Raw genomic sequence first — 14,767 nt, 5'->3', positions numbered from 1 at the left:
GTTCATTCTTCAGGATAATATTGTGTTGAATATTGTGTTTTAATATTGTGTGTGTGTGTTAGCACGTTCTTGTTATTACTGACAGGGTGTTCAGGTTTTTGTTATTGACATTTTTTTAAGTAAACTTTGTTTAAGCATCATCCAGGCTGTTGGAGGAGCAGTGGCAATTCTCATTCATTGGTACGGATATTATTACAATTAGTGGGGATGGAATTAAGTTATTTCAACACAAAAAAACACAACCGTTCAGGTCTTGAATCTAATAACTGAGACCTCTTCAACCTAACAGCAGCCGTGCAGAGAGAGAGAGAGAGAGAGAGAGAGAGAGAGAGAGAGCATCCTCTGCGCCCGGACGTTGGTTGCTTAGACTCTCCAAGGATGCTGCGATGGAGACAGGATGAAACTGACGGGGTGTTTTTCGGAGGAAAGTGCCTCTGGGGTGTCGTTACCTGGCGGCTTTCCAGGGTGTCTCGGTACCAGAAACGTATATTTGAGGAAAAAGAATGAGTGTATTACCATTTTGTCGATGCCTGAGGATTATGGACCATTACAGTAACGACCGGCTGTGTAACGGTTTGGATAACTGCCTGTGTACTCTTTCTTCCTCTTCGTGTCCTTCTCTTTATCAACTAGGCGAAAGCCAACACATTTTCAGTGCATTCGTGTTGGACGTTTTCTCACAAAATGTTGAATTTAGCGCTCTCTCGACGTGAAGGATATTCGTGGCACGCCGTTTTTTGTGTGTTGGACATGAAGGTGTGAGGTGCAGTAACCTGTGGACGGGCGCCGTTTCGCAGACAGTATGATACAATATTTTGACATAACCTTTATTTTTTTGTGTTACGCTCTATTGCGCATGCCTAGCGGTAGGCTATATACAGAACGCTGCCCGACACCACTTCGCTCTGTCCTGGCCGTGATGTAGGAGCAAAAGTGAAGGGAACAGCGGAGGACTAAATAAAAATGCGTTGGCAAAGTGGCAGCGTGGCGACCAAAGGATTTTACTTTAGATCCTTCACGAAATAAATTGTGCCATAAACTGAAGAATGTCAGGGTCACCTAATGCAGAGGCTGAAGGAGTAGTCTCCAAAGTAAAAGTGAAAAAGGAGATCAAGACAATCGTGGAGAATTTGGAAACCATCCTGGGAGACCTCAAGGATGTGGCCAAAGAGCTGAAAGAGGTAAATCAACAGGAAACAGCATACAACGCCTTTCTTATAAGCAGCCCACCATGTGTTGTGTTATATCTAGGCTTGGTTTGAGGATGCTCTTTTTAGGCATCCCTGTCTGAGAGGAGATGGGAGATTGACGTCCACCTCACTGGGGCCTGAAAAAAGGCTATGGTAGACACACACACACACACACACACACACACACACACACACACACACACACACACACACATATACAGACATGCTCCTCCCCCTGCCCACTAATGTATGTGATCATTATCTCCAATATGAAAGACATTTGGCCCAGGAGGGTGTGTGGTGTGAAATGACAGGACAGCTTCTTCGCCCTGACTCACAGTCAGTGAGAAAAATGTCATTAATATTTAATGGACAAGTTGGTTTAATCAGGGAGGCGCTTTTGCATTGCATTTCATCATCTTAATGCTGACTGTTGTTTGCTGTGAATTATCTCCTCCCAAATAATAGAGCAGTTGTCTTATCTTTTCACTTTTCATCTCTCTATCTCTCGTGGTGGCTCTCTCTTTTTTTTATCTTCATCTTTCGTTGTCTTTTGTTATCTTTCATCGCATCGTTTTTATCGCAGCCACTCAATTCTTTCTCCATCTCTTGTTGTCTGCACTCTCTCTTCTTCTCTCAACACATAATTATTGTTGTTAAAGATCAAAATTGTCAGAGCTGTCTGATTGGCCATTTAAATATCAGTAAAGCAGAGACGGGAGGGGTCTTTGAAGGATTCAAGGATTATATGAAGATGTACAGCAAGTTGTTCTCATAGCAGAGATATGATTTTCTCATTTTGTATTCATGTGTGGCTTGCATTAAAATCAGTGTTCCAGTTGTAATAACCTGCAGACTTACCTGCTTTCAAGTTTACATTCTTCTACCGGCCACACACCAGGCATCCAGCCTGCTGTGCTGAACCTCTCACCCTAACATGACAGGCTGTCATTTTAATAAAACCCTATTGCATACAGCCTCTGGTTCCTACATTATGGATGGGTAGTCGACACAGCATCTGTCTCCTTCTGCCTCTCTGCTCCCCTTACTCTGTTTTTACAACTTGAGCTGAATTGGACTTCTTTTGTGTTTTTCAGCAATTTATAGTGTTTCACAGTAGGTGCCAGAGATAAATAAATGAGAACAAGAAGGCATTGTGATCAGCCTATTGTGATTTTTGTGTGTGATGCACCCTCTTTATTTTTCTTTCGTTGGTTTTATCTTTGCTTGCAGGAAATTGTGTAAAGGATCAGTTATTCTGACATCGCACACACTAAACACATACCTCAAGGGGGTGTTACTATCAAAGCCAGTGTTTGGGGTATAATCCATTTGAAATGCAGTTATCCGTTATAACTCACAGACAGGGCTGGAGCCGAGCCTGGTTCTGAGGAGGGACCCTGCCCAGATGCTTGGCACCGCCACAGAAGCTGCCTGGCCTACAGCAGGGGCTGCACACTAGGATACTGGTATTACCTCTTGTGCGTGTCCCAACAAATTATCCATTTAAAGACTGCATGGAGAGTTTAGCTCCATTGCCCTCTCTGCCCCAGCTCTCTATCTTTCTCTTTATCTCTCCATCTCAGTCACTCTTTCTCGCTCTGTGTTTATCTCCTCACCACTCTCTTCATTTCCCTCTCAGCCTCTTCTTAAGCACTGTTTGGACATGCATTTCAAACCCTTAGATGATAGCACTGGTGTTTTACAGTGGGATAATGTACTGGGTACTCTGAGATGAGCATTGCTTATTTAGAAAATGAACATAAGCACACTGCCATTATTGTAATTATTTTCTGAATGCTGTAAAGGAAAATAACTTTCCTTTCTGGTAAATCCTTTCTGCAGGTTATTTAATTTCAGTTGTGTTTCAGCTATGATACAGTTATCTTAAACATGTTCAGTTCAACTTATTTATGTGGAATCACTGAGTGCTGAATCCTCAATATTGAGGCAATCAGTCATAAAATGTCACAATGCACTTCATTCCTGGGCATCGAAGCAATATTAACTCCACCAAGGGAAGAGAATCAGGACAAAACACGTCTCCAGAGGGAATGTTTTTGGAAAGACTTGTCAAAATGTGGACAAAATGTGAAGAACATGGACATTTTTATTATTGAATATCAGTTGTTAGTTCCCAGAAGAGTTTAGCACCATGTATATTCTGTTTGTTAAACTGCCTTTTTAAAACGTACGCCCTATACCAATGGCTCCTTGGGCAATGTTTATTAAGTGTCAATGCAATTTCAATCCTTCCAGGCATTGCCTTAGCACTACAGACATGAATGTATGGGAGAATAACTATATCCATGGATGTGCCCATACTGCAAATGTTTGCTTTAACTCAGAAAAAACTTGTGCTGCTGCATCCTTACAACTATTTCCATTCTATTGCTTGTTGCCTTTAGAGTGCTATCAAACCAAATTTCTGCTCCAACAGTTCTTAAATATTTCCATATTCAGGCTATGGAAACACATTTCCTCTTGGAGGACAAAGAAAGCATCTTTGGATCTAAATATCTACTGTATACGCAGGGTCCGGAAAATCTTATATTAATTTCTAGTGCTCTGAGCAGAGCATTTCTGCCAGAGCATTTCTTTATTACAATTTTTTTTATTGTCCATCCTGTACAGCCATGGTCTGCATTGTACAGTTCAAGTTTGCAAATTCATTTAAATATTTAAATAGTTCTCTGTTTGGCCCTATTTCTTCCCAAAAAATATTTACTGGGCTATGCCACAGTGCATTTCTTATTTATCCTTTTCCACCCTGGCACACTGTGTACATAATTGCATCACAGCTGATAGAGAGTTTGCTCTTCTTACTGTGTTGCTTGCAGAGTGGATTTCTGGTGAGAATACTGTATACTGTATACTTTTTGAAAAGTATATATTTATTTCTTCTTATTCCTGTCATGTTGGTTTCTTGTAATTCATTTATGCCATGATGAATTGTTTCCCGTGCTGTTGTTACGAAATATGGCACTTTTCTTAGTAGAAATGGATGTTACCTCTTAAGAGCATTTGATTCAGTGTGATATTTGTTTACTCTCTTTCTGGTTGAGTTGTACTTGTTTTTTGCAGTAATGTAAAGATTCTTATCAATCTCTGACTTGCTCACTTGCAGCAGAGTATTACAAGCGTGTGTGCTGATTTTTCCCAACAGGAGACTGACTGTCTATTGATTTTCCATATCTGTCTCCTTCTGTCTTCTATTTGTTATATCCATGTGTTTGTCTGGGTCCTCCACTTTTTTTTGCTATACACAGAGGATGTCTGTTTTCATTCATTCCTTAAATTAGTTTTGTATTATAAATGACAGTTTTTGTGTCTTGGCTTACAGGATATGGTTGGTGTTGTTACTTCTCTCAGTTCTGATGAAGCATGGGATTGTTGTAGTTTATCGCTTAAATCAGAGTCTGGCAGGCTCGTGGCTGTTCCCATAAATTGTAATGATATTTATTTTTCTCCCTGGCGTGGTTGTTATAGAGCTATCTAAAGCAAACTTCAATCTCATTAGTCAATGTCTCCTTTACATTTTTAATGAGGTTTTCAATTAATTAATTAATTAAGAACTTGATAAGATCAAGACATGAGCATTGTTATCACTCCTGACCTCAGCTGTCTCAGTGACATTTCCTCCTCTTGTCACCAGGTTGTTCATGACATTGACACCCTGACTTGTGACCTGCAGCTGGAGGAAGATGGACTGACAGACAGCTCGAAGACAGACACGCTCAACTCCAGCTCAAGTTCCACCACCACCACTACCACAGCTTCCAGCCTGGAGAAGATGAAGCTCTTTCCTGATGACTGCATGTTCAGACCACCTGCGCTCATCGACCCAGTCCCTGTCAACCCTCTTGCACTCCTGACTGTACTCAAGAAACCCCGTCCTCCCCTACCGCCACCCAGACTTACCCCTCTGAGAGCCGAGGATCACAACATTAAGAATCTGCCTCATCCGACATTAGTGTTATCAGGGAATATATCCAAGGCTACCCCGTCTCTAATGAGGAATGGCGGGGGTTTTCCATTGAAACCAAACAGGGATTTATTCTCCTCCACGCCGTGTTTCATTTCTAATGACAGTGGAGTCCCTGAGTCGGGTCTTGTTCCCACATTACCCAGGCCCATGCCCCTTCTCCACCATGAAAAGAACAAATGCCCCAAAGCCACTGGGAGGGAGTCTCGTGAGAGGGAGCGTGTGCGTTTCAGTGAGAAGGTCCAGTACCACGGCTACTGCCCAGACTGTGACCTCCAATATGATGTGGACGACACAGAACTACACCTACAGGCTGAGCTGAACGACCTGCGGCTCAGCCCAGTGCATTGCTGCTCTTCCATCTCCCCTCCTCCTCCTCCTCATGGTCTTCCACATGAACTAATGTTGGAAAATGGCAGCCTCTCGGTCAGCCACAGTTTCCAGCCGAAAGCAAACACACCTCCACCTTGTGTGCCTCCTCACCCCCCTTCCCATAAGCCCCAAAAAACAATCCTACGCAAATCAACCACTACCACGGTTTGACGCTGAACCCCCTTGTTCTGTTTAACTTAAACGTTCTTGAATCATTCATAGTGTTTTCTACTTTATGAGCGCTTTCTACTCCAGTTAAACTTTGGATTATCCAAACAGAAAAAGGAAGAGTTGGGAAAAGGATGGATCAAGTAAGTGGAACAGAAAGGAAGGCATCGCCATGGCCGCTGAGACGTACACAGAGAGATCAGGAAGAAGCGGTGAGTGTTTGTGCATGTATGAGTGTGTTTGTCAGGAAGAGAAAGGGAGGAAGAAAAAGTGCAATTGCATGTGTGCACTGATGCATATCTGTGAGTCTGCATGCAAATGTTTTTTATTTGTTTATGTCCTGTACAGTATATTCATGTGTGTGTATATATTTGTGGGTGCATGGTTAGGCATACAGTATGTGTGCAGAGCGTGATTTTTGTTGGCAGCTTGCATTGACTGAAAAATGTACAGTGACTTTGAACATTTCACAAAAGATTGCTGACAACACTAAAACTAAATTGTTTCTGTGTCTATGTGGAAGCTCTTGGTACTAACGAGTCTCAAACTCAGAAAGTTCTTTCAGAGAAGGGCTCTAATTAATTCATGTCCTTCTGGATGAAACAAGAAAACCCGCTTCCGTCATATTTCATCCAAAGCCCTAAAGATCTTCCCAAAAAGTGACACTTCCACAAGTAACGTTCCACAACACACACATATACATAAATGAAGGCTGTTATAGGATGCACCATTACATTAAAGTTGTTGCAGACAGGTACTGGCATCTATACCTCCACACAAGCCTGCCAAGATGAACAGTTAGGGCTGAGAAATACTGCGTTTGTTTCCTTCATCACCTCTTGTGTCTCCAAGTCCCATTATGCTGACGTGTCAGACTGTAGGAGTACATGACAAGAGAGTGACATGGTGGGCTGGTGACGAGAGAGAAGTGTTAGATGACAAAACTGCCATTTTGATTTGTGTCTACTGATAGCCTTATAGCAATTTCTAATTGAAAAATCTTGTATATCGTTGTCTAATATAAATAACTCAACTCCCATTTGTGTAGACCCCCACTATCACTCACTGTGATATCAGTCTGAGACTGAGTGGACAGGAAGCTAATCAATTCTGTTCCTGAGTAGAAAGAATCAGCCAGGAAAATGCTGGTCTTTATTTCCTTAAGGGAATATAAATCAGCAGTAATATCACCATCATCGTCTATATGAACATTCAGTATTCTCCACTTTATTAGCTTTTATTAAGCATATTAATATTAAGCATATTTAATGAAGCCTGTGTACCCTGTGTGTGTGAAAACTAAGTGTACATTCAGCTGAAATCACAAATACATCTGGAATCATTTTCCAATCAATAAATCAATAAATATTTTACTATGTCGGTGCACACGCAGGTGTGTGTAAAAGCACATGTCACTTTGGCAAACTTGGGTAGACAGCATAGCCTGGAGTTGAATGAGAAAAGGAGCACCTTGCTCCCAGCAATGCCCTTAATTAGCAGGATTAGACCCCAAGAGATAACAGTACTGCCTCAGACAACCCTTGGACCAACATTAGCCCCAGCACAGCTCTAAACTGCTGCTGCACATATTGGTAATGATAAACAGAGAAAGAGAGAGAGAGAGAGAGAAAGGAAGAGAGAGAGAGAGAAAGACACAGAGAGAGAGAGAGCGTGCTAACAAAAGTAAGTAAGAAAAGGGACTGAAATGTAAAAGGGTTGTGGGGGAAGTTGTGTGTGTTATGGGGCAGGATGTTAACACAGTTAAAACAGTACATTTATTATAGATATATCATATATACTGTATGTGTGTGTGTGTGTGTGTGTGTGTGTGTGTGTGTGTGTGTGTGTATGTGTGTGTATCTGTGTTTTGGGTTGTGAGGGTAGGAAGCCTGGAGGTTAAGACTGAGAAAAGAAGGGTATGAAATAGCGCACACTAATGAGGAAATCCAATGCACGACCTCGCTGGCCTTACAAATCTAAAATCGGCATCTGGATTAGAGATCTGTGGATGATATTCAGCCATTAGAAAAAACAGAAAGAGTAGGAGTGGGTGGGGGGGGGGCACAGAGGGATAGAGAGAGTGTGACAGAGAGAAAAAGAAAAGACAGCATGTGTGAAAGAGAGAGGCAGAATGGGAGACTGTAAAAGAGAAACAGTAATGCGGCGGAGGCTGACTGTTTGGGCTGTATTGTGTTTGCTACTATTTAAGATTGATGTGGATGCATGTTTGTCCTCAAGATGATTGCTTTTCACTGTATTTACCTTGGAATAATGGATGTTAATGAGTCCGGCAGCAGCGCGCGCACACACACACACACACACACACACACACACACACACACACACACACACACACACACACACACACACACACACACACACACACACACACACACACACACACACACACACACACACACACTCATTCAGGTTGAACAGAGCAGTGGGCCAGTATTATCAATAGATGCAGCTCATAAGGGCTTTTGCTACTGTTGCACTGCCTTACTAGCTAATGCACTGTTCAATTGACACAGTGGCCTTGGCATGTATGATTAAAGTAACACACTGTACAGAAAAGTATATGCATCTGCCTTTTTTCTTTTTCCCTGTGAGAGTTTATTTTGTCTTTTTTCACCATTAGATTCACTTTCCAGTGTTTGGGGAAATAGAGTTGAACATAATAATCCTATTTTTTATGTTTAAACATCACTGTCCTCCCAACTACTGTAATATGTTTCTCAGTTTTTATTTAAGTTTTCAATCAAAAGAATTTACTCCTGACTGAGTTTTTCCACTAAATTAAATCTGCTGTCTGTGAGATTAAATGTATTGCATTTTGTTGACCAGTCACCCAAACACTAAAGCAAAAAACACATTGCACAGGCTACAACTCAGGGATAAGAAGCAAAGTTGTTTGAAAAGCCTTGGCAACAAATGTTGATGTACTTTTGCACTTTCTAAACTATTACAGTGACTGTTCAAATTTCCCTTTCCAACTCACAGGAGTGCGTTTTATTAGTTTAGACTATTGACATTGGTGGATATTGATGCAGTGTTACTAGGCCTGGGTATCGTTTTTTCAGATATGTATACAATTCCTGAACTTCAGTTCCAGTACCAATCAAAGTACTCTTTCTTTCTTTAACAATATATAATGACAAGTCATATCCTGTCATAGCTCACTTTTAATCTCCCCTATATTTTTACTAACATGCTGTCAACATGTATTTTAAATTACATATTGATGTCATTATTTTACATGATTCATTTTAAACATTTACCAGCCTCATATTTATGGAGAGGGCAGAAAGAATACTGTACATGTGCATGCATTAATGGCATCCACAATGGGAAGTGGGAGAAACTATTTTACATTTGCACTGGCTGACCAGCTCTTGCTGCAAAAAATGGGGCCCTCATGTTTGGATTCCTCATTCATTGTTACATTACATTAATACATTCATGACTTGTTATGAGATTGTTCCTGTAACACAGAAACCAGTGCTCCGCTGACCATGGATGTAGGAGTTTTTCACTGTTTTTGTAATGTAATGGCCATCTGAGCTCCAGTGCTCCAGGCTTGAGGATGAAGTTGTAATGGGCAGGGAGGAGGTGGATCTTCACCGCCTCCATCATGAGTCAGGACTGACTCAACTGCACTGACCTACTCCCTACAGCTCATAGCTCTAGTTCAAAGCCCACCTCTCTCTCTCTCTCTCTCTTTCTTTCTCTCTCCTTGACTCACTCTCTCTCTCACTCTTTTCTCCCCTTGGATGATGCTTCACTCCCACTCAGCAGCAGCTGTATGCATAATTTCCCTGAACACATGTATCTCTATATATATATGTGGGTGGGGCATCTATTATGAAAAAAATATATCTGACACTTTGTACAGCAAACACCTTTGGCAACATTTCCATTTTTAATCAAAAAGTTCACAGACTTTTTCTTTTTCAGAGCTGCAGCAGCCTCTGCATCCTTCACTTCTTACCTTGAATTACAAACGACCCTCTAGAGATGAAAGCATCTTCTCCTGGTTGTTATGCCTCTGCTAATAAATTATTGTGTACAGAAGATTCTCAGTTTAAAGGTTGTGTGTTTTCCCCACGTCCTGCTGACGTCACCCACTGTTTCCATAATAAATAAAAAATCTAATAGAGCTGAATGGTTGCATTCTTATAGTCACATTTGTAAATGTAAACCTGTTACTGTGATTTGTTGTCTTCTAACACAATAGTCTAATGAGTGCTTATATTTCTTCTAACTGCGTTGTCTTCATCTCGTTTTCCAACCTGGCAAGTGCACAGTGCATACAACTCAATAAATGTGTCAGAGTGAGACACACATTTTGCCTGTGAATATTAATTAGCTGTTGTTTCTCTGTCTGATTGTTAGTGGTGATAGTCTGCCAAGAGAGACAGTTATCTATTTGCTCATCCCCAATCTGCATGCATCATTTACTTAGATTTTTGTTTCCCTCAATAGACTGCATTTCATTATGATCATTGAAAATGAAAATGTTATGAGGAAAACATTAAACAAAATGAAAGCTGAATAACGTGTAATGTTGCGTGCCAGAGGCATTTCGTCTGTAATGGAGCTACTATAAGCAAAGTTCATTAGAATACAAAATAGACATGACCTACATTGCCAAATATCAGAGCATTCAGAAGTAAATCTGGTGCACATGGGGCATGGATTCTGGCTCGTCTTGGTGCTTCTTTATCCGTGGAAAGTGAGTGGGCTTGTGTATGTGTCCTTGTCAAAATGTGTGTGCACACTCACATTAATACATTTTAATGGTAAATAGATACTTGCGCATGTGTTTAAATGTGTATGAGAGTGCAAAAAAGGCATGCATGAGAACATGCAGCCATGTGTGTGAGAAAGTGTCAAAGGACTTGAGATGGTTCAGTGCAACACAGAAAGCTTTGGGGTTGAAGCAAACTTAATGTGAGGATTTCACGCTGCTTTGAAGATTGTTAAAAGTTAGAGGCATCAGCTGCACCTTACTCAGGGGAGGTACACAATATCTCAACAACAGGATAAGATTCGTAAGAGCCACAATGATCCAGATGGGGTCCTCTGCTCAATGAACCACTCCACACTTGACTAAGAAACGCTGGGGAAAAATGGCCGAAACTATTTAAGGAGAAACAAGAGGTTAGGTGATTGTCTTTTCACAAGAGGGAAGGCTTTTTAATCCATGGAGGACAATGTGCCAGACGCTTCAGTCCTATTAACTTTGATGACTTGTGTCTGTGTCTGGGGGCTTGTGTGTGGGCAATGATACCTTGGTATATTTTTATTTTGCTCTGCAAGAAGCGGCTGTTGGTGCTGTGACTGTCAAGTGGCTCTCCTCTGTGCAGTCAGATATTCACACTAATGTGTTTCCTCTTTTTCCTCTGCAGGGCCATAAGAGTGGAAGGGATGCTTGTTTCATACACTGATCGACCCTGGTTGATCAGGTCGGGAGGAGCCAGAGCTGAGGCCAAGCATCAACCTTTTTTTCTTTTTTACATATGTCACTAATGGCTCTCAATCACCAGGAGATCATCTAGACAAATTCATACTTTTACCTTTGAGCATTGAACAACCTCTAGGCACAGTTGTTCCAGGGCAAAATGCTGCTGTGAAACTGGGGAAATAGGGAGGGCAGTCACTTTATGTACATGTAAGTGTATACAGATCAATGGATTTATAGTTGTGGAGGTGATATTTTCCGTACATAGAAATAGTTGAATTAAAGATTAGAATGCTGCTGAAACCCTATCATCAAAAGTAAAGAGGCAAGTTTAGATGAAGAGGTACAACATGGGGTGAAATGATGCCAGTATTTGATTGATGTCTATACAGACTTTTGCTGTGTGCATACTCAGATGGAAATCAATAGCTCCACTCAACCGATGGAATTTGCTTTTTAAGAATTGTAATTGTTTGTGTCTGGAGAGCCCGACAAGTCTGCCTGTGAGCAAAACACTGCTGGACTGCAGATAAGGACAACATATTATTTTGTCAGCATGTGACATATGCTCAATCATAGACAGGTTTGGAAAGGGCGGAAATGAATGAAGATGTGGTCACTGCTCTGTGTCCAGACATTATCTATTGTCCATTGTACATCAGAATCTATGTGCTCAACTCGTGCCATGACAAAATAACATGCAGAGATACAGTATAGTGCCATAGTTACAGCTTTAAAGGAACCTTGAAGAAGTAATAATTTGCATCAAATTTTCTTTGTATACAAAAATATATGTACATATTTGATATCTATATATTTCAGGCATTTTTCTACTGAGACTTTAACATTTAAAGAGATAATATTTTTGATATTGTGTTGGATGACTGAAGGTACTTTGACGAAAGCTGACATTCCCCCGAAGTACGTGTTTTTCAGCAGGGCATAGCAGGAGGAGTTATTTATATATAGCAACGGGATGGTGTTTGTATAGATGAAAAAACAAGTGCTTCATTAATATCACTTCAAGAAACTTTACAGAAGGGGCTGTATTGTGAGAAAGGTGGAGAAGATTAATGGCGTTAACCAAATACCTAGTTGTGCTTTATCAGACAGGAGGCATGGGGCTGAATGAATGAAAGCATGACTGACTCTTCACTTTGTCCTGCCATCACTGTGTTTTTCTATGCATTTCTGTGGAGAGGCTGTCTGTTGGTGGGTCCAACATGCAGGGTGCTCTGCTCTCCATAACACAGAGTTAAGAAGTAGTCTCTCACATTTACTCATATGATGTCCATCAGGTTATTTCTGCAGCCACTATAAACCTGACAAATGTCCTGTTTATCACATTGTTTAGGCCAATGACATACTTAGTAATTAAATAATAATAAAAGTGTATTCATATAGCCAGAAGATTATGAAGTACAAACTGAAAAATAAAGAGAATAAAAGGGAAGAATAGGAAACACATTTTCATAGGCCATTTTTGAATAATACAATTGTGGGAAACATACAATGGAGAGCAACAACACAGCCTCTCTCCATATTCAGATTGGAGGCACCACAAATGAACTCCACCTCTTTGTTCTCACTGGACACAAAGACTGAATTCATGATCAAACTCTGGATCAATCAAGAATCAGTTTTAAAGATGATTGGAACGTCTCAAAAAGCTGTCGGTGATATTTTGTTGCGTGTCCACAAACTGTTGGAAAAAAAACTTGTGAGAAGTAAACACTTTACACATAATGTTGGTGTGTCTGTGTGTATTTTATGGACTGAACAATAACCTCAAGTGCAGAAAGGGTTGATTTTATCTCTGTATTCTTTATTACATGTATAAGTTGTGTTGTTGCAAATTAATCTTGTAGAGTGTCAAGGCTCTGTGAACTGGGAGTCAAATAGAGGAAATTAAACCGGCTGCAAGAGCATCACCCTTAATCAAAGTTATCAAAAAGCAGTATGAGCAAACGTTTCAGAAACAGAAATACATTAAATAGCACCAGCAGCTGCATCAGTTACTTGAAGATTAGTGTGATGAGATAGCAAGCAGGCTGTCTCCAGATATTTTAATGAATTCATAGTGGCTTGTCATGGTCATATGCAGTATAATGCGGGGCAAAGCCAGCAGTTCAATACCTAAAATATGAAGGGCAGGGTCACAGGAACAGGACAGCGGTGGCCCCTGGAGGACAGGCATTATCATTGACAATATTGTCAATGTAAGCAGTATAAACTTACAGTACTTACTCACTGAAGCTTATATTTGTAATTTAATGAATGTATTAGTGATATAGTCATATTATAAATGAACTAAATTGACAAATTATGAGCCAGTGGACCACTGGGCACAGACACTAGCAACTAGTTGTTAGCAAACACTAGCTAATCTGACTAGTCTGTTAACATAAATATTTGCAAGCCTCCACATTTGGTAGCAAATCTATGCATGATTCCATGGTAAACCAGAGTTATTGCATTAGTTGTGTTTTCCAGATTCTTGTCATTTATTATACATCTACCTTATATTTTCCAGTTTTCAGCTCAGCAACCTCGGTTTTGCATATTCTAAGCTAGCTGTAAACCCCCATTTGGCTGCTACATTCCCAGTGTTAACAAACGCTAGCTGGTCTGTTAACATGAATATTTGGGAGCCTCCAAGCACAGATGTCACACTTTAAATCCTACCTGTTGCCTTTCACCATCCACTAATTTAGCTGCTGTTGCATCCCTTGACATGCCATCTCCTTTTCCCTCTTTCTTTTTCTATTTTAGCCCCCAACAGCTTTATTGCTTTATCCATCATTTTCCATAGACGACAACTCACTACCTTTCCTACCGTGCGCACTCCACGGCACTCACGGTGCCCCAAAATTCTATGATGGAATCTTAGCCTGTTAGTCTTCTAAAATATTATATAACATTGAGGAAATGCAGAAATGATTTTGAAACGCACAACAGCAGCTACATATAGAAAATACCCACAACATTATTTTTTTACCATCGCTTTTACCGTGCCCCTTTGTGCCGCAAATAGCTCATACCCACTTTTTGCGCCACTGAGGACGAGCATAGAGAATTGTACAATACAGAAACGCATTTCTTACGGTTGGGGTCTATCGCCAGGAGGGAGTCAGTCAGGGTTTCGGGGGGGCAGTTTGGAAAGTGGGGGAATGTCTTCTTGACAAAGTCCCTAATAGTGTGACTTCGGCAAACCATAAAGTGAAGAGAGCTCAAAATATGCCACGCATATGGACCCAAATATGCCATCCTTGTAGGCTATAGGTCCTTGACACTGACGATGCCATTACTGTGCCAGGCCCTAAATCCCAGGTCTGAACTTGAGGATGTAAAGACATGTTTTTTAAGCAGTGCGGTCAAGACAGAAGGGCCCTGTAAGCCAAAGCCTAACCTGACTCCAGATCTTAAGCGAGATGGATACAATCGGGCATGCGCCCACAAATATTGAGGGCAAAGGGAGTTGGGAGCAGAGGACCGACTGCAGTGGATGGTGTGAGCTCGCCCTCTCCAAATGTACCGAGACAGGTAGTGAGGCGCAGTCGTCGCTCATCCAGTATAAGAGTTTTTGCA

The 14,767-nt window shown here is 41.0% G+C and overlaps 1 protein-coding gene across 1 annotated transcript; it reads left to right on the top strand.

Moving 5' to 3' along the window:
* Nucleotides 1-364: 364 nt before the first annotated feature.
* prr16 (proline rich 16) lies at nucleotides 365-12,925 on the top strand. The gene is made up of 3 exons (XM_039803486.1): nucleotides 365-1,181; nucleotides 4,846-5,927; nucleotides 11,127-12,925. Exons 1-2 carry the CDS (start codon nucleotides 1,047-1,049, stop codon nucleotides 5,716-5,718), a joined length of 1,008 nt encoding a protein of 335 aa, XP_039659420.1. The 5' UTR covers nucleotides 365-1,046; the 3' UTR covers nucleotides 5,719-5,927; nucleotides 11,127-12,925.
* The last annotated feature ends 1,842 nt before the right edge of the window (nucleotides 12,926-14,767 follow it).

The sequence above is a fragment of the Perca fluviatilis genome, chromosome 6, assembly GCF_010015445.1.
Source record: "Perca fluviatilis chromosome 6, GENO_Pfluv_1.0, whole genome shotgun sequence".
NCBI classification, from domain to species: Eukaryota; Metazoa; Chordata; class Actinopteri; order Perciformes; family Percidae; genus Perca; species Perca fluviatilis.
Note: the sequence above shows the minus strand (reverse complement) of the source record. Positions and strands in the feature narration are given on the sequence as shown.